This window comes from Lissotriton helveticus, chromosome 7 (assembly GCF_964261635.1).
Source record: "Lissotriton helveticus chromosome 7, aLisHel1.1, whole genome shotgun sequence".
Classification (NCBI taxonomy): Eukaryota; Metazoa; Chordata; class Amphibia; order Caudata; family Salamandridae; genus Lissotriton; species Lissotriton helveticus.
Genome location: NC_136068.1, coordinates 1,454,467,743 through 1,454,488,425, shown reverse-complemented (window position 1 = coordinate 1,454,488,425; position 20,683 = coordinate 1,454,467,743). Strand labels below are relative to the sequence as shown.

At 43.9% G+C, this 20,683-nt stretch overlaps 1 protein-coding gene across 3 annotated transcripts in view; it reads left to right on the top strand.

Annotated features, from left to right (window-relative positions):
• LIG1 (DNA ligase 1) overlaps nt 1–20,683 on the top strand; it is a 452,209-nt gene that overhangs the window by 409,382 nt on the left and 22,144 nt on the right. For all 3 annotated transcript variants that reach the window (XM_078654820.1, XM_078654821.1, XM_078654822.1), the window contains 4 exons: nt 460–542; nt 18,336–18,488; nt 18,747–18,800; nt 19,982–20,125. In XM_078654820.1, coding sequence (XP_078510946.1) covers nt 460–542; nt 18,336–18,488; nt 18,747–18,800; nt 19,982–20,125 — 434 coding nt within the window. The remainder of the gene's footprint in view (nt 1–459; nt 543–18,335; nt 18,489–18,746; nt 18,801–19,981; nt 20,126–20,683) is intronic.

Below are 20,683 nucleotides of genomic sequence, written 5' to 3'. Positions count from 1 at the left end.
CTCGACACCTCAGATCTTCTGCTTACAATCTTTTGATCACTCCTAGGTTTAAACGTAAGAAGCACGGTGGTGCCTGTTTCTCCTTTCTTGCCCCGTTCACTTGGAATTCCTTCCCTCTCTCCATCCGGCTCAGCTCCGATTATTCCTCCTTTCGCAAAACCCTGAAAACACATCTGTTCCGCCTTGCCCATGGCTAGCTGCACCCACCCCCTTGTGCCCTTATCCACTGGTCTTTGAGCGCCAAGAAACCAATTGGTGTATGTGCGCGGTATTAAATTTGGTTTAACATAACATAACATAACTTTACTATGGAACTCATTTCAGGGGTCTTCACAAGGACTTGGATGAGCTGGGGGTTAGCTAGAAACATGCATAATGCAAACTGCCTTTCACTGGTGATTGTACTGGACATTTCTTTCTCAGCACTGGCATAATGTATCATCTTGATCTGGTTTTTAGATTCCTGTGAGGGTCTGATGGTGAAAACACTGGAACAGGATGCCACCTATGAAATCGCCAAGAGGTCCCATAATTGGCTGAAGGTAAGAGTGAATGTTGGATTACTGGTTTTGTAAATTAGCACTAGACCTCAGATAAGTTCCAGGAGTGTGATTCGTTTATCTAAAACAGTAACAGATGGCTTAATCGTAACTGCTTTTTTGTGATGTGATTGTCCATTATTTTCATGAGTGGGATCCCAAAATTCATTTAAAAAAAAAGTTTTACAAAAAATATTTTAAAGCAAATCATAAAAGCAGCATTTCCTTTTCTTAATTCTAAAAAGAAATTTGAGGTAAATTACCAGCCCTGCTTCACCCCTCAATTTAATTACCCAACAGCAGATCATATTGTTATACAAACAAAAAATGGTATAAAAGGAAATGATGCAGGATACTTTAAATGAGTCGAGTACATTTAATTACTCTCTGACATGACCATAATTCATCATATATGTATCTCAATCTTATATACACAGGGGCACTAGCGCTTGTCAGCAGTGGAAAACATAACGCAAAGTAAAATTATTAATACATGCAAAAAACAGATACAAAATAGAACACAACAAAAACCCTACACAAATTAAACATACAAGTGTCCCCCTATAATTTCTAAGAGAACCACTCTGAGGAAATCTGACCAGTGCGACACTATATGGCTGTTTACTAAATAGGCCTCGTTCTAATGTAGCACACAGCAATTCAACAAATTCATAATTTTTTGCAGATTCCTCTGAGTGTCGACGTGACCACGTCTCAGCCTGATTTTCTTTGGCCTCTTCAGGACAGGGTTAAACACATTACTGTAGACAAAAACATTATAACAATATACCTTCCACCCCTATATAGTACAGTGAGCAACACTGACACAAACAGGTGACTGCCCCATGCCTAAGTGCTGGCTCCCCGTCAGCAAAAGGATCACGTTCAGGCTCCTCACCCACGCACACAAAGCGCTCCACGACATAGGCCCCGAATACCTCAACAACCGCCTCACGTTCTACACTCCAACACGCAAACTCCGCTCCGCCAGCCTCGCCCTCGCCCCCCGGATCCGCAGAACCACTGCCGGAGAAAGGTCATTCTCCTACCTGGCGGCCAAGATGTGGAACTCCCTCCCCTCCCACCTACTTCTGACCCAGGACCACCTCACATTCAAGAACCACCTCAAGACCTGGTTTTTCGAGCAGTAGCGGACCACCGCCCCCCCCCCCCCGCCCCTCCCAGCGCCTTGAGACCCTCACGGGTGAGTAGCGCGCTCTACAAGTGTATTGATTGGTTCATCTTAATTCGGGTGCGATGACCACGGCGGCCCTGTGGAAGATGTGAGGGGGGCAGGGGTCAATTTTTAAACATCTACTTCAACCAATCAAAAGCCACCGCATAGGGGAGCAATGCTTTAATTTTGATGCTGAGTATAAGCATCTATGACCAACGCATGCTATGAATAGAATGTTACTTACCCTGTAGGCATCTATTTGTAGCGTGTAGTGTCTTAGATTCATATGCGCCCACTCTCCTCCCCAGAGACTTTTGTTTGAAGAGTGATCTAATCTACTCTATATACTAGACATTATACGTACTCTTCTGCGTATTTTTTATCTCTTCTATTACTATATTGCTCCTTTTCTTAATGCTCATCCGATGAGCTAAAAACAATCTAATAAAAGAGCCTAGGAACATGCGAAATACACACTGGAGGAGGAGTCAGTATATCTTGTGACTCGAACACTTATTTGAAGAAAAATAACTTGCAACCGTCCGAGCCCAATACTAGATGGCAGAATAAGCTGACCATATGAATCTACATGCTACGAATTGATGCTTACAGGGTAAGTAACATATTCCTTTTATGTTTTATGGTTTAAAAAGCAGTTGTGGGCTCATTGCAACAAATTAGCGTCAATGTCTTGGTTGAATATCTTCGTTTTAATTGTACTTCTCCTAATAGTCTACTATTTATCACGAGTGCATCTAGTCTGATTCAATCCACACTTCAATGGTCCGAATTTATATATTCCAGTGAATTATGATCATCATTAATAGGTTAGTTTGTGCAACTCTTTGTACTTCAATATGTCATAATATGCAAAATGCATTAAAAGGTTGGCCCTCGTTACCTAGAGAAGAGGATCTCTTTGTACTATCCTGCCAAGACCCTAACCCAGAACCACCAGCTCTTTTCCATCCCTCGCATCACATTAAAAAATAGATTAGGTAGGCCTTCTCTGTCCAGTCTTCCTCTTTCTGACACTTGCTGCCTCATGATCTGAGATGTACAGTCGCACACAGTTGTTGATACAAGGAAAGGTCCCCTGAATAGTTCTAGATTGTGCGCCCTACCTCAATGTTCCCAGATCATGTTCTTTTTTTACTTCTACCTCAGCACACATTTCAATCATGCAAGTGCACTGGGGCCTTCGCGCAGCATATTGAAACCCATAGTGGAGCTTATGGGTCGGAAGGGCACACTAAGTGAACCTCCTTTTCTTGGAGTGACTGCTTTTATCTCCACAGGCTTTAGGGGACTGGCAGTATTGGCAGCCAATATATTGTAGGCAAGGCAGGCCTGTGCCTTCCCTGTATTCTGTCTGTTCCCTGCAACAGTTCTTTGCCCATCTGTGAGGTGTACATATGTGTACTTCAGGTGTAAATATATTGCATGTGTGCGCATTGCTTTAATGTAATGGGTGCTTGTGGATGAAGAGCAAGTGAGTGCATGTGACTACAGCCACAATCTGTTCATTTTTGCATTGGGTACCAATACATGACATCAAGGCTTGAAGGAAAAGCACAGACAGCACATGTATATTGCCAGGCTTTCCAATCCCTAATAACCCCCCCAAAGAACATTTCAGGGAACGTTTAGTGAGTGTGGCAGTGGAGTGATGCAGAATTTAAGAAAGGAGGCCATTATTCTCTGGGAGAGGCTAACTTAATAGGTTAAACAGGTAGTAAAGTGGAACAGGCCCACCAGGATTTTTGTTCTTGTTTTGGGTTGCTTCTGAGAGAAGATTCCCCACCCCGCTCCTTCCTTCCTTCCTTCACACTTGTCCCAAAGACTTTAGCTTGACCAGCCTGTGTAGAAAATCACAAAAGTGCAGATCTGGTCAGAGCTGGTCGCAGAACTGAACACCTGGAAAGTGCAAAAACTGTAACTTGAGTATAAGGATGAGGCAGAAATGTTTGTCATTGTGCCAAGATTTCATGACATGTAGCCTGGCATCGCACAAGTAGCGACTGGGCAGTTTCCTTAGAACTCTAGGACTCTCCCATTTGCCACAGACTCCCAACTCCCCTTGTCCGTTTCAGTACCAGTGTTCTTTTGGTGGTGAGCTGGTCATAATCATGACTGTTCTACCACTGGGAGGCCTTGGACAAGATTTATAGACAAGATTAGGAGAAAAGTTGACGAGCCTGGCAGGAGGAGCTGCCGGTAATGAACTTTATAGGAGAAAGCTGCTTAGCTCTATAGGATGTGCATTAGCGGTGTACGTGCAAGAGGAAGGCACTGCTTAAAACAAGCAAAGGCTGTGAAGGGACTAGGCAAGGCAAAGCAACCCAACACAAAGCATAACGCACATCCAGAGACTGCAAGCAAGGTTCAGAGTCTGACAAATTTTCTTTTGGAAATGGTATCGACAATTGTTGCTGGCTCTTTATAGGATATACCAAAGAGTTATATCGTGCAAAGAGTCCATATATTCCCTTACTAGTGGACATGAACTTGCTCTAGCAATCCCAATGTGCTCTTCTAGGGGGTTAGTGTGGTTGAGCAGCCGTAGGCTTATCCGAGAGGAGTGTTAGACATCTGCAATACACTCATTAGTCAATAAATGATGCACACGATTCAAAGAGGAGATCCACACCAATTTATAAAAATAACAATATCTTATAGATATTTTAGTACCAGAATCAGTATGCTTACACAAGTAAGTTTTTTAAGAGAAATACTATTGCGTTTAAAAAGTCAACACTTAAGTGTATTTTTCAGTAGCTGCAATGTTATCGAGTGGGAGGAACAATGTTATCCTATGGGTCGAAAAACAAATACGGCATTCAGGTACAGTACAGTGGCTTACGAGACCAATCTTCTGGACATAAGGGGAGTATGGGGCAAGGTCCAAGGCAGCACAGCACGTTCCCTCCAGCGGCACAACAGTGGTCTAGTGCAGTGGTGCAATACAGCGCTTGGTGCCCAATGTTAGTGTATGGGGATCGGTCTTCGTGAAAAGAGGATGCAGGTTTTGACTGAGAGGCCAGTCTGGTTGAACCAAGCAAAAGGCTCAAGACTTGTGATGCTGAGGGCATGGAGACGCCGCTGGTCCTTTTCTCCTCAGGCTATTGGTTTTCTTCTTCCGGGAGCACTCGAGGTTGAGGGGGCTGGCAAACCGAGGCTACCGATGTTGGAGAGTTCAAGAGGGGTGAATCCAAGCTGGACTCTGTCTCTTCAAGGCTTCGAGGCCATGCTGACACCTTTGGCCCACTTCAACTCGAGCTGGGGGCTCTGGTGCAGAGGTGCTTGGCAGTGTCGGGCTTTGGCAGTTCCGGAGTCCTTGCTGTTGTTCTTGGGGTGCCTGCAGGATGCAGGAAAGAGATCTGGCACTGGGGACCTGGTTAGCAGGAACCCAGTGCACTTCCAGACCAAATCGCATCAAATACCTGGCAAAACGTGGGGGTGACCATGTCAAATAGGTGCACTTTTTGACGACAGTGTTCTGGAATTCATCCCAAATAGAATTTTCTTGGATTGTCTTGCCCCAAGAAGTATAAAAGCACAATGACAGCCATAACTATCGAAAAGTTGGTCTTGCTGAAAAACTGTAAGTGCCGAGGGAAGCCCCAGGACGTCTAAGGAGTGTCACCAATGACCCGGGTGGGCGTCTGCTTGTTTGGGAGGAGGGTTTGAGACTGGGCCACAGGAAGACCCAGGCAGTAAGATTCCTGTGACTGGGAGTTGAAACCACCGGCACATCTTCAGCTAATTTGTGGTGCCAAGGTTATGATTTACTTGTCACGGGTGGCCTGCTAGTGTAAATACACACTCAGTCTGCTGGGCTGAAACCAGGACTACAGCACCCCTGCTTAGTGGGCCATATCAGACTCGCATCAAACGTACAGACGCACCTGTAGAAGGACTTCACGAAGTCTGCCACCAGGGCAGAAAAAGGTGCTGTGCTTTTGGATTGCTTGACTTCGCAAGTGTGAGAGTCAACTGCTAAATTGGTCTACTTGGTGATTGGTTTTTGGTCCAACAGAAAAGTTAAGCTCCGGGAACCCAGTGGTAGCCGATTCTGACTGATACAGTCTGAACCCAATAACCCGTGGCTGCATACGCCCCTTTTGATAAAGTGCCTACATTAGTTGGTTTAAGTAACTTTTAGGATGCGCCATGCCAAGACCGCTAGGTAGTCCGCACATTTAGTGTATTATTTAATGTCCTGTTACTCTTTCAGGGTGTGGCATTGGTCAGAAAATGTTTTTCTAATAAATCAATGTTTTCCTGAAGACTTCTCATCTTTGAAGCTTCCTTATATCTGGCTATATGGGGTCAGCATTGGGAGCAAAATATGGATTTGCTACAGCGTCATCCCTATAAATGGTGATGCTGAACCTTAAAGCTGTTCCCTATGACATGATATCACTTACTTTTTTTCTGCATGCCACAGACCTGGAAGTTATTGCACTTTTGTTTTTGACACCTTTGGGTAGTGGGCATTGATTTCTTGATCCTTTTGTTTTACTGTTTGGCCACATGCTGATTTTTACGTCACCTTGCACTGCAGCGCATGCGCTGAGTATGCAGTATAGTGTGGGAGCTTCGTGGAAGCTCCACCAACTCTCCGCCCATCTTTTTCATTGGCTTAGGTCCTAAATACTGCCTTCGGATTGTTTTTAGACTTGTTAGCCCCTCCTCATTTGTATCCTTCCATGGCTACCGGCCCCTTTACACCGAACACTATTTTCTTCCCGTCCCTCCCGCAGTTTGTGACCTCTAGGATCCCCTGCCCTCGCCCGCTCACTCCGTTTGTGCCTTCTCGCCCGCCTGCACTCCGGTTTCCAATGCAGTAGGTCTTGCATAATTGTGAGTCCTATTCCAGTGCAAATGCTTGTTAACTGTCATATTCCTACCTAAAATATCTGAGGTTAAACTGAAGCTTAAGTTCTAGAGGTTTTAGACATTTCTGTCCTTAATCTCCAATTTATCAACTATGTGGTATCAGGACGGGACATGTACAAGATGTACTATTTAATTAAAACTGAACGGCATGTTGGAGAGGGCGATTCGTCCAAAATGTACCAGCCTTCAAAAGGCAGCTTGGAATCTCTCTACATCAAGGGGGAAAAATACTGTTCCTATTACTTCAAGAAAGGATGCACTGAAAGGAAAGCTCCTCCTCACTCTTAGAAATAGAATTGTACTTTAACACAGAGTAAAAATGCATCAACGCTGCTTTCTGATTAGCCCCGTAACGGAAGCCTGTGGTAATGTATGCTGTGGTGTTTCTTTTTTTATCTGTCATCTTGATGAAATATCAATTAGCCTAACTTAACAAAAAAAAGTATCTGCTTTCTGGTGCTATATGGTTGTGACTCCACTACTGAACTTATTCAAAAAACTAAATGTCTCCAGCACGGGATCTTTCATATATTCACATTCTTGAAGTATTTCCTGTAGTCAGGCTGGGAGTCCCTGGTAACCTTAAATAGCAGTAAACATGTTAAAACGCCATAGACCTAACGTACAGTGCTTGTTTAGTAGCATATAGCCATTTAAAACAACCTAAACTTCCAACAATGAGGTGGAAATGGTGAGCTCTTACTTCCTCTAGAGGCCACCATAGCTCATTTTTCTCCATATCTTGTGTGAGTAGTCACAGTATAGAGCTCTGCTAATCTTTGTGACATTATCCTGTTACTTTCCTGGTCTACCCTGAACTTCAAACAGCCGTGATCTGCTTTCAGAGTACTCTGAGATATTTTTGAGGTAATTCTGTGGGAAATCTCCATTTTCTGGACCAGAGAGACCTCGCCTTTGCCTCCAAATGTCATGACTGGCAAAGACAACTTGCCCCAGTATTGGAACTTTCATAGATTCCCATGCTTTGTATCATTCCTCGCCGTCGGAATGGGAGCCTCTGTAAATAAAAAATACCATAGTAGTAAGCACAAAGTGAAAAATAGGCCTAGGCCTCATCTCATTTTGTAGCTTATCCACCTCTTTTTGTAAAAGAGACCAAATTCTTGCAATAGCCAATCAGAGCAGCCTCTCCCCATAGAACCTTCCTGAGAGAGCCTCAGATTTTCTACCGCACGTTGTGCAAGGGAGTCTCCATTGAGCTCTGCTCAATTTTCTTCACTTCTAAGTATATTTCTACAACTTTTTGCCTGTTTTTCCGTCATGTCTGACAAAGAGAAGAAAGCACTTTTTAGAGCCTGTGCTACTTGCTCAAAAAAGAGGTTGTTTGTTGAAGACAAACACGCAGACTGCATATACTGCTTTTATCCGGACCATAAGGCCACTGACTGAAAGATTTGCAGAACCTTCTCCACCAAGACCTTGAGGGACAGAGAAGGCCGCCTGCTGACTTGGTTGCAAAAAATGAAGGATCGCAAGGGAGTTCTGTCTTCGGACAGTGAGGGCTCTTCTGTGGTGTCATCAAGAAGATCAAAGAAGAGGGGTAGGTCTTCCCCTTTACCATCTAATGAGCCCCATTTAAAGGCCTTGCCTGGGACCTCTGATAGGTCTGATAGGCCTGCTTCCCTAAAATCTCCTCACCACGGTGAAAAGGAGAGGCAGGGACAGCCTGAGGAGTTGCAACCTACAAAAAAGGCTAAGAAGATCTCTGTGACTTCACCACCTTCAGAGAAAGAAAGAGGGGTGAAAAAGCCTTCATCTACGCCTAAGGACATTGCTTCTAACAAGAAACAGCGTTCGTCGACGGTGAAAACCCCAGGTACGTCGACGATTCCTGTCAAGAAAGATTTGTCTCAAAAACTGGCCTCGTCGACGATGGCTATGACGACGGCATCTCCACCGTCGAGGATGTTTAAGACACCAGATTCCTGTTCGTCGTCGACGAAGCTGACTTTTCCCAAGTCGACGACGATGGCGACGAAGGTAGCGTCGACGGCGATGACGACGACCAGAACAAAGTCGACGACGCCGACGACCATGATGCTGACGACGAGTTTGTCAACGACTCCGTCAACGATCCACCCATCGTCGACGATAACAATCTCACAGTCGACGACTCAGCCTTCGACGACGAGTACAGTCTCTTCGTCGGCGCTTCCGTCGACGAGACAGTCGACGAAAATTCAACCGTCGACGACGATCCTGTCGACGACGTCGTCGACTGGGAAAATCTGCATTTCTCAAAGAAAGAGGCGTTTAACATCAGAAATGACATCTCCACGGCAGGTTACGCTGTTGCCTCCATCATTATTATCAGATGCGGATCAGCTGGGGGAACCTGACCAAGATCAGAATATGGACTGAAATCAGGATGGCCTTCAAGATCCAGATGTAACCGGGCCTGATACCGCAACCTCTTCGTCAGCAGATATTGGAGGTTTTCACAACCTAATGGAACGAGCGTCCAAGAGATTTGGTCTTCCAGTTACCACAGTTCAATCTGACTGTTTTTTGTACGACTTCAAAGAACCATTCCGGAAGTCAGTTCGTTCAATCCCCATCATTGAACATGTTTGGTCAGAAGGAATAAAGGCTATGCAAAATCCAGCCACGGTCCTCCCAGTACTTCCCAGACTGGAGAAAAAAATATAAGGCGGCCGGAGGGCAGCCCGGCATGTCTTATAGGTCAACCAAAACCGGACTCTGTTATCTCCCAGGCCGCACAGAGTAAATCCAAAAATCCGTCCACGCCGCGAACTACTCCATCTGATAGAGGGGAGGCGTCTGGACAATGTTGGAAAAAGATTCTCTGCAATTGCCAGCCTCCTCGTTAGGGCGGCTAATGCTCTGGCGATTCTGGGGAGATATGATCGCCAGATGTGGTGTGACCTCTCCCCGTTTGTGGAAGAACTTCAGGATGGGTCTAAGGACGAGGTCAGGAGAATCTTGATGGAAGGGGAGCGTGCCTCTTCGGAGGTAATCGACTGCGCTATGGATATAGCAACTACGGCCTTCCGAGCGCTAGCAGGCTCGGCTGTTTTAAGACGCCAGGGTTGGCTGTGAGCCACGTGGTTTAGACAGGAAGTACAGAACAAAATTCTGGACCTACCTTATGACGGAGAGATGTTATTCGGTAAACACGTGGATGACGCCCTACAAGGCATAAAGAAAGACACAGACACGGCTAAGTCCTTGGGAACATTACAATACCGCAAAGTTCCCTTTAAGGGGGCAAGAGGAAGAGGTTTCTCATCCTACAGAGGCAGCAATCAGCACCGCTACTCTTCCTACTCCCAACCTGGCCAGTCATTTAAACCCCAATATTCACAGAGGGGGTCTTTCTCTCGCCAGCTGCTGAGAGGACGTCAGGGGCAACAGAGTAGAGACAATACTAAGAGACAATAGCGGCCATGTGGCTCTTTCTACTGTTCCTGTACCCTCGTTAACACCAGTGGGGGGCAGGATTGCACATTGCCTAAACAACTGGAGGGTCATAACAATAGACCAGTGGGTCCTGAACATCATCAAGGGAGGACACACGTTGGAGTTTCAAAATCTTCCTCCGAGAGCTCCAGACGCCATTACGCCCAAACATCTAGGACTTCTTCGTCTCAAAGCCCACCAACTCTTCATCAAGGGGGCAATAGAGCCTGTACCTCACTCCCAGAAGGGGAAAGAGTTCTATTCCAGGTTCTTCCTGGTTCGGAAAACAAAGGAGAAGTGGCGTCCGATTTTAGATCTGCGAGAGCTCAACACTTATCTCATCAACTTGTCCTTCAGGATGGTCACCCTTCAGGACATTCTCCGCCTTCTCAATCCAGGGGACTACATGGCAACCCTAGATTTGGAGGCTGCATATTTCCATGTGCCCATTCATCCAGCTCACAGGCAATATCTTCGATTCACAGTAGGCAAGAGCCATTTTCAATTCAGAGTACTACCTTTTGGTCTCCAGTCTGCACCAAGGATCTTTACAAAGGTACTGGCTCCTGTGGCAGCTTTTCTCAGGAAGCAGTCTTTCGAAGTCTTCCCATATCTGGACGATTGGCTGGTAAAGGCTCCTTCGTTCCAAGAAGCGTCCAGGGCAGTCACGAGCTGCAGTCAACTGTTCGAGCAGTTGGGCCTTCGGCTCAACAAGGAGAAATCGATTTTGCGCCCCTCCAAGACAGCAAGGTTTTTGGGTGCGATCCTAGACACGGAATGCTGCATGGCTTTCCCTTCGGAAGAGCGCCAGACCAAACTGATTCTCTCAGCTCGCCTCCTGCAAACAAGAAAGTTTCTGTCAGTTCGCCAATACAAATCGCTTCTCGGATCAATATCATCCGGCAAACCATTAATACCACACTGCAGGCTTCGAATGCGTCCACTGCAGGAACTGCTGGACAAGCAATGGCGTCAGGTGACAGGCTCCTTCGATGGCAAGATAGTGATCACACCGGGAATGGGGAATGCGAAAAGCAACCAGCTGGTGGTTGCTAAAGGAGAATCTTTCAGTAGGTTTGCCATTCCAACTTCCACCATCTCCCATGGTGTTGACAACAGATGCTTCCATGGAGGGGTCCTCCAAGAACTGAAAGTCAGTGGTCATTGGAGCACAGTCCAAGGCAAGTTCCACATCAATCTACTGGAACTTATGGCCATTCGTCTAGCCTTACAGGCTTTCCTTCCAAGGGTCCGCAACCCTTCAGTGCTGGTTTGTACAGACAACAACACGGCCATGCACTACATAAACAAGCAGGGCTGGACAAGATCCTGCACCCTTTCGAAGGAAGCACAGAGACTTTGGAATTGGGTGATCCAACACAATATCACTCTTTCTGCTGAACATCTTGCGGGCACACTCAATGCCACAGCGGACGCTTTGAGTCGCCAAAAGACTATCAGCCACGAATGGGAACTGGATCAGACCATTCTGGAGGAACTGTTTTCACGTTGGGGGACCCCAACCATCGATCTGTTTGCGACTCCTCAGAACGCCAAATGCCAGTCCTACGCAAGCAGGGATCACCATCAGGGATCCTTGGGGAATGCGCTTTTGATTGCCTGGTACGGCGCATTTGTTTACGCCTTTCCACCTATTCCGCTGATCCTAAGACTGATCCGCAAGCTCAAGGCGGAGCCGTGAGGAATGATTCTGATTGCACCAGCATGGCCCAGGCAGTTTTGGTACACAGAACTTCTTCTTCTCTCCCAAGATCAACAGATTCTCCTGTGGCCTGTTCCATCACTATTAACAATGGCTCACAGGCAGGTTCAGCATCCAGACCTGAGGTCACTCAGATTGACAGCATGGCTCCTGAGTTCAGAGAGTTCCAAGGTTTGAATCTTTCAGGAGAATGTAGAGACATTTTAGCCCAGGCCTGAGCGCCTAGTACGAATAAAACCTATCGGGCGAAGTGGAAGAGATTCTGCCTTTGGTGTCAGAGACAAGGTCTACATCCATATACTTCTGCACCGCACCAACTCTTGCCTTACATCCTTTCTCTTGCAAAATCTGGATTTGCTCATTCTTCTGTAAAGGTACATCTGGCGGCCATTTCTAGATTTAGACTATCATCATCCGGTCCTTCCCTTTGGTCTGCGAGGATCATTAAACAGTTCCTGAAAGGTTTGTTCAGGGTTTTTCCTCCAGTCTGGCCTCCACCACCAGCCTGGCATCTTAATTTGGTTCGGTCACATCTAATGAAGGCCCCGTTTGAGCCTATTCACAGGGCCGACATAAAGTTTGTATCATGAAAACTGGCTCTTCTCTTGGCCCTGACATCGGCTAGGAGAGTTAGTGAGCTCCAGGCTTTCACAATTGAGGAACCCTTTCTACAATTTAAGAATGATGTTCTCATCCTGCGGACAAATCCTAAATTTATTCCTAAGGTCCCCTCAGAATTTCATCTGAATGAGCCGGTGATCTTAAATTCCTTCTTTCCGCTGCCCTCCACGCCAGCAGAGAGGGTGTTACATTCTTTGGACATTCATAGATGTCTCAAGTTCTACTTGGAGCGGACAAAACTGTTCAGGAAGTCTTCCCAGCTTTTTGTTTCATACAGTGCTCCGCGAAAGGGTTGTCCAATTTCTAAACCCTGCATTTCCCGCTGGATATCAAGTGCAATCCAGTTTTGCCATCGAGAAGCGGGAAAGCCACTTCAGCGAGCAGTTCGTGCTCATTCTACGAGGTCAATGGCTTCATCGGTGGCTCTATTATCAGGTGTCCCGATCAAGGACATATGTAGAGCGGCGACATGGAGCAGTGTCCACACCTTCACTCGCCACTACTGTTTGGATTCTTCTGTGAAAGAGGATGCGGCAGTGGGCCAAGCGGTCTTGAGGAACCTTTTCCAATAAATCGGTGAGCTTTTCTTTCTATCCCGCCTTCCTGTATTGCATATTTTGTATTACTTGTCGTGTCGTTGTTCTGCTTTGTGATGCCAATGTGTATCTGTTTTCTTATCAGGATTATGTATGACATTTACGGATATACAAATGACAAAATATGCTTTCTCTTTACTGCTAGCTATTCTGATACAAAGCATGGGAATCTATGAAAGTTCCAATACTGGGGCAAGAAAACAAGTTACTTACCTGTAACTTTGGTTCCCCAGTATTGGTAACTTTCATAGATTCCCATGCGCCCACCCTCCTCCCCTGGGAAAGCTCAGCCTTATTGTCCAATGATGTTGCTGTTCACAACTGTTACGAAAATCTGAGGCTCTGAGGCTTTCTCAGGAAGGTTCTATGGAGTGAGGCTGCTCTGATTGGCTATTGCAAGAATTTGGTCTCTTTTACAACAAGAGGTGGATAAGCTACAAAATGAGATGAGGCCTAGGCCTATTTTTTCACTTTGTGCTTACTACTATGGTATTTTTTATTTACCGAGGCTCCCATTCCGACGACTGGGAATGATACAAAGCATGGGAATCTATGAAAGTTACCAATACTGGGGAACCAAAGTTACAGGTAAGTAACTTGTTTTCGTCTTTTTAGATCCTGTTCCGTCTGTGCACAGGAAACTATCTATATTGATGACCCATATGAGCAGTGTGTATTGCCTTTATTCTGCATGCAAGGCTTCATGCTGCAACAGCTGTAAAACCTTTACTCCAAAGACTCTGTAGGACAGGACAACAGGGGCAATATCTGCTGGAGAAAAAGAAATGCCATATCGGAGGAGATGCCTCCTTGTATGGGAATGATTCCGTTAGGTGCTCCACCAAGTACTTTCATGAAAGCAGTGCAAAAAAGGAAACCTTAAGTTTCCAGAGCTAGACTTTAAACCCAAGGCATCCACAGCCGCCACCTCACAAAAAAAGGAGTTTCCTCAAAAACAAATTTCACGAAGGGTGTACCTTAGCCTGTGCAAAAGCTGCACAAAAATCAAGCTCCCTTGATGCAGAACCTGAACTGCTGTCCTCCCTGATTTGTCATAGTTTTCAACAGTGAAGGAAAAACCATTGTCATGATATCCCCATTGAGACCTACGGGACAAACCTTGTTCACTGTGAGATCTTAGTCTATGATCAAGCTCTTGCCGATCACAGCCCCTTTGGCAACAAAACCATTGTCTACGAGCACTCCACAGATGTCTCCTACTGTTGAAGACTTAGTCTACAAGCCATCCCTTGTCATTGATGGTAAGCCCAGGTTTGGTGCCTACTTCCTCGTCCATGACAGCCCAGTCGACAACAATCTCAAAATCAAATTTTTCAACATGTTTTCTTTTCACCTATGAACATGATGGCAAGCATCCACTCCTGGGTAAAGTGAGTGTGCATTCCACCAGCACAATGTCAGGGATTGCTGCAAGCCACACTTCTGTGCCTTTATATGACATTGGTTGTGCAGCAAACTGGAAGACCAGGCACACATTCATGAACCACTACTGCTTGGACATGAATGTCGCAGCAGACTCCACAGTGAAGCAGGCAGTCCTCTGAAACCTGTTTCGGTAAAAGCGAGCATGCTTCATGCATTATTCAGAATATTATATACTGCTTGCTGTTTCAAATCAAGCATATGAATATATGAAAGATCCAATGCAGGAGAATAAATTGGTTATATAGCCTGTAACTCTACTTCTCCAGTATTGGATCTTTCATAGATTCACATGCTTGAAACATTCCCCCGCCGTCAAAGTGAGAGTCCCGCCGTACCATAATGAAGATTTTCATTCATTAACATTTTTGGTTGATTGGAGTATTCCAGAAGAAATGTATGTGATGATTCCAGTATATTTTTTTCTTATTACGGTATGTTATTTTTTTCTTAACTATTAAGAATATTATACTGTCCAGATAATAAACCCTACTGTCTTGTCTTGGTAAAATAATTTTGTGTCTAGTGACTTACGGGCATAGGGTCACAAACAGTTGAGAGTTTTCTATAATTGATAATATAGATAGATAAGAGTGCGATGTCTTCATAGGCCATATTGCATGTCTTTACTTCTCTGAATTCTCCCACTTGGCTAAAAATCATCTTCCTGCATTTTTACCTTCTGCCTAGGTTTGCAGCAGCTATTTTCAGGAAGGACAGTCATCCGGTATTCCCGTACTTAGACATCTGGTTGAATAAAGCACGTATGGCATTTCAAGCATCTGAGGCCACAGAGGCTTGCCTAAAGCTGTTTCACAAACTAGGTCTCCCTATGAATTATTAAAGATAATCAACTTCTCCATCCAAGTTGATACTTTACCTGGACCGAACACTAGATACTGCCCGCGACAAAGACTTTCTATCCCAAGACGAGCAACACAGGCTCTAGTAACTGGACCTTGAACTAAAGAAAACATTCAAATCTGTACATCTATTCAGTTAGCTTCTGGACATCATGTCCTCAGCGATCAATATGATCCCTCTTGCACGCCTGAAAATTAGTCTTACAGGAAGAGCTACAAAAATAATAGATTCAAACAATTGTTCATGGGCTTGTTAAACTTGGGTATGGTGGAAGTTCTAGCCTGGTGGTCCCAGATCTCCCTCCTGTAAGAGGACCTTGCATTCTTACCCCAAATACATCACTCCATATTGACTACAGATGCCTCCCTGGAGAGCTGGGGCTGTCATCTACAGAACCTGCAATTTCAAGGCTAGTTGTCTCTGCTCCAAAAGAGCATACATATCAATTGCCTGGAGCTCAGACATCAAATTTGGTTTCAAAGCTTTCCTGTCAATGATAGCAGAATCTTTGGTGTTCGCACAGACAATACCACCAGCATGCAGTGGAAAGGCCGCCACAAATGGGAGTTTAATCAGTCGGCACTAAATATGATCTGCTTGTTCCGGGGCAAACCAACTCTAGATCTAGATCTCTCCGCAACAAACTAAACCTGCAAATGCCAATTTTATGCAAGTTGGCACCCGCAACCACGATTGTTTGGGAATGCTTTTCGGCAGATGGTCCGGGATCAATGCTTAACTTCTCCCCGATACCTTTAATGCCAAAGGTTCTCCGCAACAGGAAAGCGGAGCAGTGTAGTCTCGTCCTGATGGCCCTCAGGTGCCCTGCGCACCATTGGTTCACGGAGCTTCTCCTGCAATCGGAATCCAGCAACATTCACCTTCCAACATCCCACAAACTAATGATGATTAACTACGGTCAGGTCCTTCATCCTGACCCAACTCCTCTCCTCCTATATGTACGGCTCTTTAATTCCATGAATTCAAAGATCTCAATGTCCCTCAGGACTGCAAGTGTATTCTCTCCAAGTAGAGGCGAAAGCCACAATAAAGACATGTTAACCATAATGGAAATGTTTCTGCCTAAGGCGCCAGAAATTAAACCTACATCCTCTACTAGCATAAGTCTGACAGATAACGACCCCATCTCGTCTTGCTAGCTCAGTTATGGTTGATACATGAATCTGTTAAGGTACGGTTTGCAGCACTATCAAGACATAGATACTCATCACATTTTCTCTTTCTTTGCTCTTGCAGAATCATCAAAACAGTTCATAAAGAATTATTCAGAGTTTTGTCCTCCAGTAAGGACTCCTTCCCTGGCACCTGAACATAGTTTTATCTCAACTCCGTTCATTCGAACCCATTCTCAGAGCACAGCTCTAATTTCTCACATGGAAAATCGGCTTGTTACTAGCGCTCTCTGCAACCAGGAGGGTAGAGGAGAGATCAGCTTTCTCAACTCAAGAACGTTCTTGCGCCTCAGAAATGTAGTACTTCTCAGAACCAGTCCAAAGATGTATTCTAAAGGTTCTTTTGGATTTTGCCACATAAACCTATAATATTTTGGACTTTCGTCCTGAATCCAACATCACCAGCTGAGAGGTGTTTGTATGCTAGATATCAAATGATATATAAAATTCTACTTACATTGTGCTAAACTGACCAACTGTTAGACTCAGAAGGACACACTTAGTCCAGTCCCGATGGCAAACATTGCTTGATAAATTTCAACTGCGGTCCAGTACTGCAACTCAAAGGCTAGCAAGCCCCTCACAGTGAACACCAGGGTGCACTCAACTAGGGAAGTTTCCGCCTCAACTACTTTGTTTGCGGAAGTGCCTCTGGAGAAGATATGTCTTGCTGCGACTCTGAAGAGTGTGCCTATAATTCATGCAGCATTATTACCTGCAATCGACACAGAGCAGTGAAGCATCAGTTGCACAGGTTTTACTACTCTGCTTATTTCAATAAGGGCAGCCTCTTTTGGTTCCATGTGTTTACTTATGTACTTATGCAAATGTTAATGTGTGATATATGGTGGGTAGAAAATAGATACATAACATATATATATATATATATATATATATATATATATATATATATATATATATATATGGTGGGTAGAAAATAGATACATAACATATATATATATATATATATATAATCATGATCAAATTGCATATGAATATATGTGTATATATTGCATATGAATGTTATGTATCTATTTTCAACCCAACATCCGCTATTTGCGCTAATACTATAAGATATTCAAATACAGCAATTGTTTGCTATTATGATTCAAGCATGTGAATCTATCAAAGAGCCAGTACTGTAGAAGAAAATAAGTTACTTATCTGTAATCGTTCATAGGTTCACAGGCGACTCACCCTCCCCGAGATGTTCCCCTTTTGGTCGGGATTCTTTATTCCCACTTGTGCTTGAAAATTTGAGGGACTCATCCTCTGTTGGGCATGTTCTGGAGGGTGCTGTTGCCTGATTGGTTCTAGTTCAAGTTTGATTCTTTTTTTAAAAAGGATATGGTTAGGCTAATAAACTGACTTTTTAATTGCCCTTATAACCTATGATAGTGATACATACTATGGTACCGTGGGACTCACACTTCGACAGGGAATGATTCAAGCATGTGAACCTATGAAAGATGTTAATACTGGAGAACTTATTTTCTTCTCCAGCATCGGTATCTTCTGTATATTCACATGTGAACCTCCCTACTCCCCTGGCTATGATGATTTTTAAAGAACAAGTTTTTTTTTTACATGTTCACTTATGTTCTAATTGCACACACTTAAAATGTTTTTCTGTTTTCTAAAATTGTTGCGCCTATCCTGTTATTCAAATATATAAAGTTTTCTCAAAGTGTAGTTTTGTGGGTTGCACCCAATTTTTCATGAAATTTTATTGACCACATTTAAGCATAAAGTGCATTTAATGTCCTTATCAGAAGAACCTATTTGAGATGCTCAAAGGAAGTATATAGTGATTGTTTTAATTCCATTCCTTAATAGCTAAAGAAAGATTACCTGGAAGGTGTTGGAGACACATTGGACTTGGTTGTCATTGGCGGGTACCTTGGTAAGGGTAAACGGACGGGCATGTATGGTGGTTTCCTTCTGGCTTCTTATGATGAGGAAAGTGAAGAATACCAAACTATTTGTAAGGTAAGCGTCCACAGGCCTTCATGTGAATAATCTTCTTATTCATTGTAAGAACACACTAGTATTCTTTATTGATGTATGACATACATGTGGTAAGAGTACATGATTCAACCTTGACGTGTTGTTCCATTTCATTTATTTTTTATTTTTTTTGTAGTTTATCCTTCTCAGAAAAAAGTGTTAAAGTTATATGCTTCTGTATGCTTAGCACACACCGTCTACCCTTGTAACTCCGCTTATCTCAATTTTTGCATTTTACAGATTGGCACTGGATTTACCGAAGATGATCTGGAAAAACATCATGCCTTCCTGAAGGTAGGACCTCTGATGCAAGACTTGATTTGTTCCATGGTGCATGTTTTCTGTTGAAACACACATTTTTTCCTATTGTAGGTAGAGAATAATTGTAGAGTGGTGAACTGTTGTGGGTGTTTTTTCTAGTGTTCTATTTTCCTATGCATGATATAAATTGTATTTTTACCTTTGACCAATAGCCTTTGGTGCTGATCCTCTGAGATTTCCCATCTGTTTGAAAACTTTGAAAGGCTAGTATGACTGTAGCAGTCATTTAAATCTAAGATGGAACCTGATTTAATGGTATTGTTCTCCCATTTCAAGCAAGCCTTCATAGACATCGGTTTGTCAAGTCCTTGGACCGTTTCTATATCCTTTCACTGCTCCTTATTTGTTGCATTTACTTAAGGTTTTGCTGAATGAAAAGTTGGGACAGTGGCATATTTGTATGATCTTTTCATTGATGGATATCAACCTTGTTTATGGTTATTCACATGTGATTTGTCAATTTTGAAGGAGCTGTCCGCCAACCAATTTGACATGAGGCCTCTTTAAGGGATTAACATTGTTGTAGCAGAAAAATCGGTCTGAAACAATCATCCTAACCACTGTCTTAAATTACTGGGTGCAGCTCAAGATAATTGGTATTTGTAGCACATGCCATGTCATTCAGGATATCACTTGGATAGCTGCAAATCTCATTTTATGCCATGAACCTGTAATGCTCCTGCGTTCTTAGTTGAGCATGCACTCCGCATTTAACAAGTTGGATATGATCATGTTTTGCTCGGGTGGGGTGTTATTCCAGGTTTAAGCGCAGTACTAGATATCTTCTACATATTGACCTCTCTTTGTTCACTCTGAAGTTTGGGTGAAAAGTTGGAACCATTTTTTGTAGGTGTTGACTGAGTTAGAGCACCGCACTCTTAATATGGCACATGATGTCAAATTGGCAGCAACAAATAGCCATTAAATGAGGTTTGATATGATATTCCACATTACACAAGTCCTAACGTGTTTGAATTTGACCTGTTGCCTAAATTATGTAGGGGCAAGCGCTATTTTGAAGCCTAATTGCAATAGAAATATAGACTTACTGAATGTTGGAAGTTTAAGGGCACATACTTTGGAGAGCCAAAAGAAATTGTAAAACGAGTGGTAGCTTTTTTTTAGCCTTATTGTCCTTCATGTTCCCCATGCAGGACCAGGTGATAGAAAAGCCACGGAGTTACTACCGATGGGATAGTGCCACTGAACCAGACCACTGGTTTGATGCTGTGCAAGTGTGGGAGGTGAAATGTGCAGACCTCTCCATTTCTCCTGTGCACAAGGCAGCTCTAGGTCTGGTGAGTATTTGCTTGCTCCGGGCTCTGACTGTAGCTTTAAACTCTAATCAGAGTATCTTGTACATGTTTTAGATCGGTGTTAGTAGCGAAATTGCTGAAGTGACATCAGCTGGACAGGTTGTTCCATGACAAGCAGGTGGCAAAAAACAATGTGGCCTACAAAAACTTTAAAACAGCGCACCACTAGTGCCTGTAATCTATGAGATTGTATGTTACTTTAAGTAGCTTGTTGGCTTATTTACTATGTCTAATTATGTACTGACTGACTGACTGAATTGTTTGTAGAGCGCTCGAATGCCGCGGCGTCTTGGCGCTGTGGTGGAGAAGCACAGGGGGGTGTGACTATAGCAGGAGGAAAGCCATGTTTTTAATGCCTTCCTAAAGCTCATTCTGGGTTTTAGTGAGAAAAGCATGGGTGGCATCGAATTCCATAATTTGGAAGCTTGATGGGAGAAGGATTTTCAAATTGGAATCTTATAGGCTATATGCACACAAAATAATGTGCAATGTATTTTTATGGTCAACTCCCTCTTTTTCATCCGCAATATGCCCTGGTTT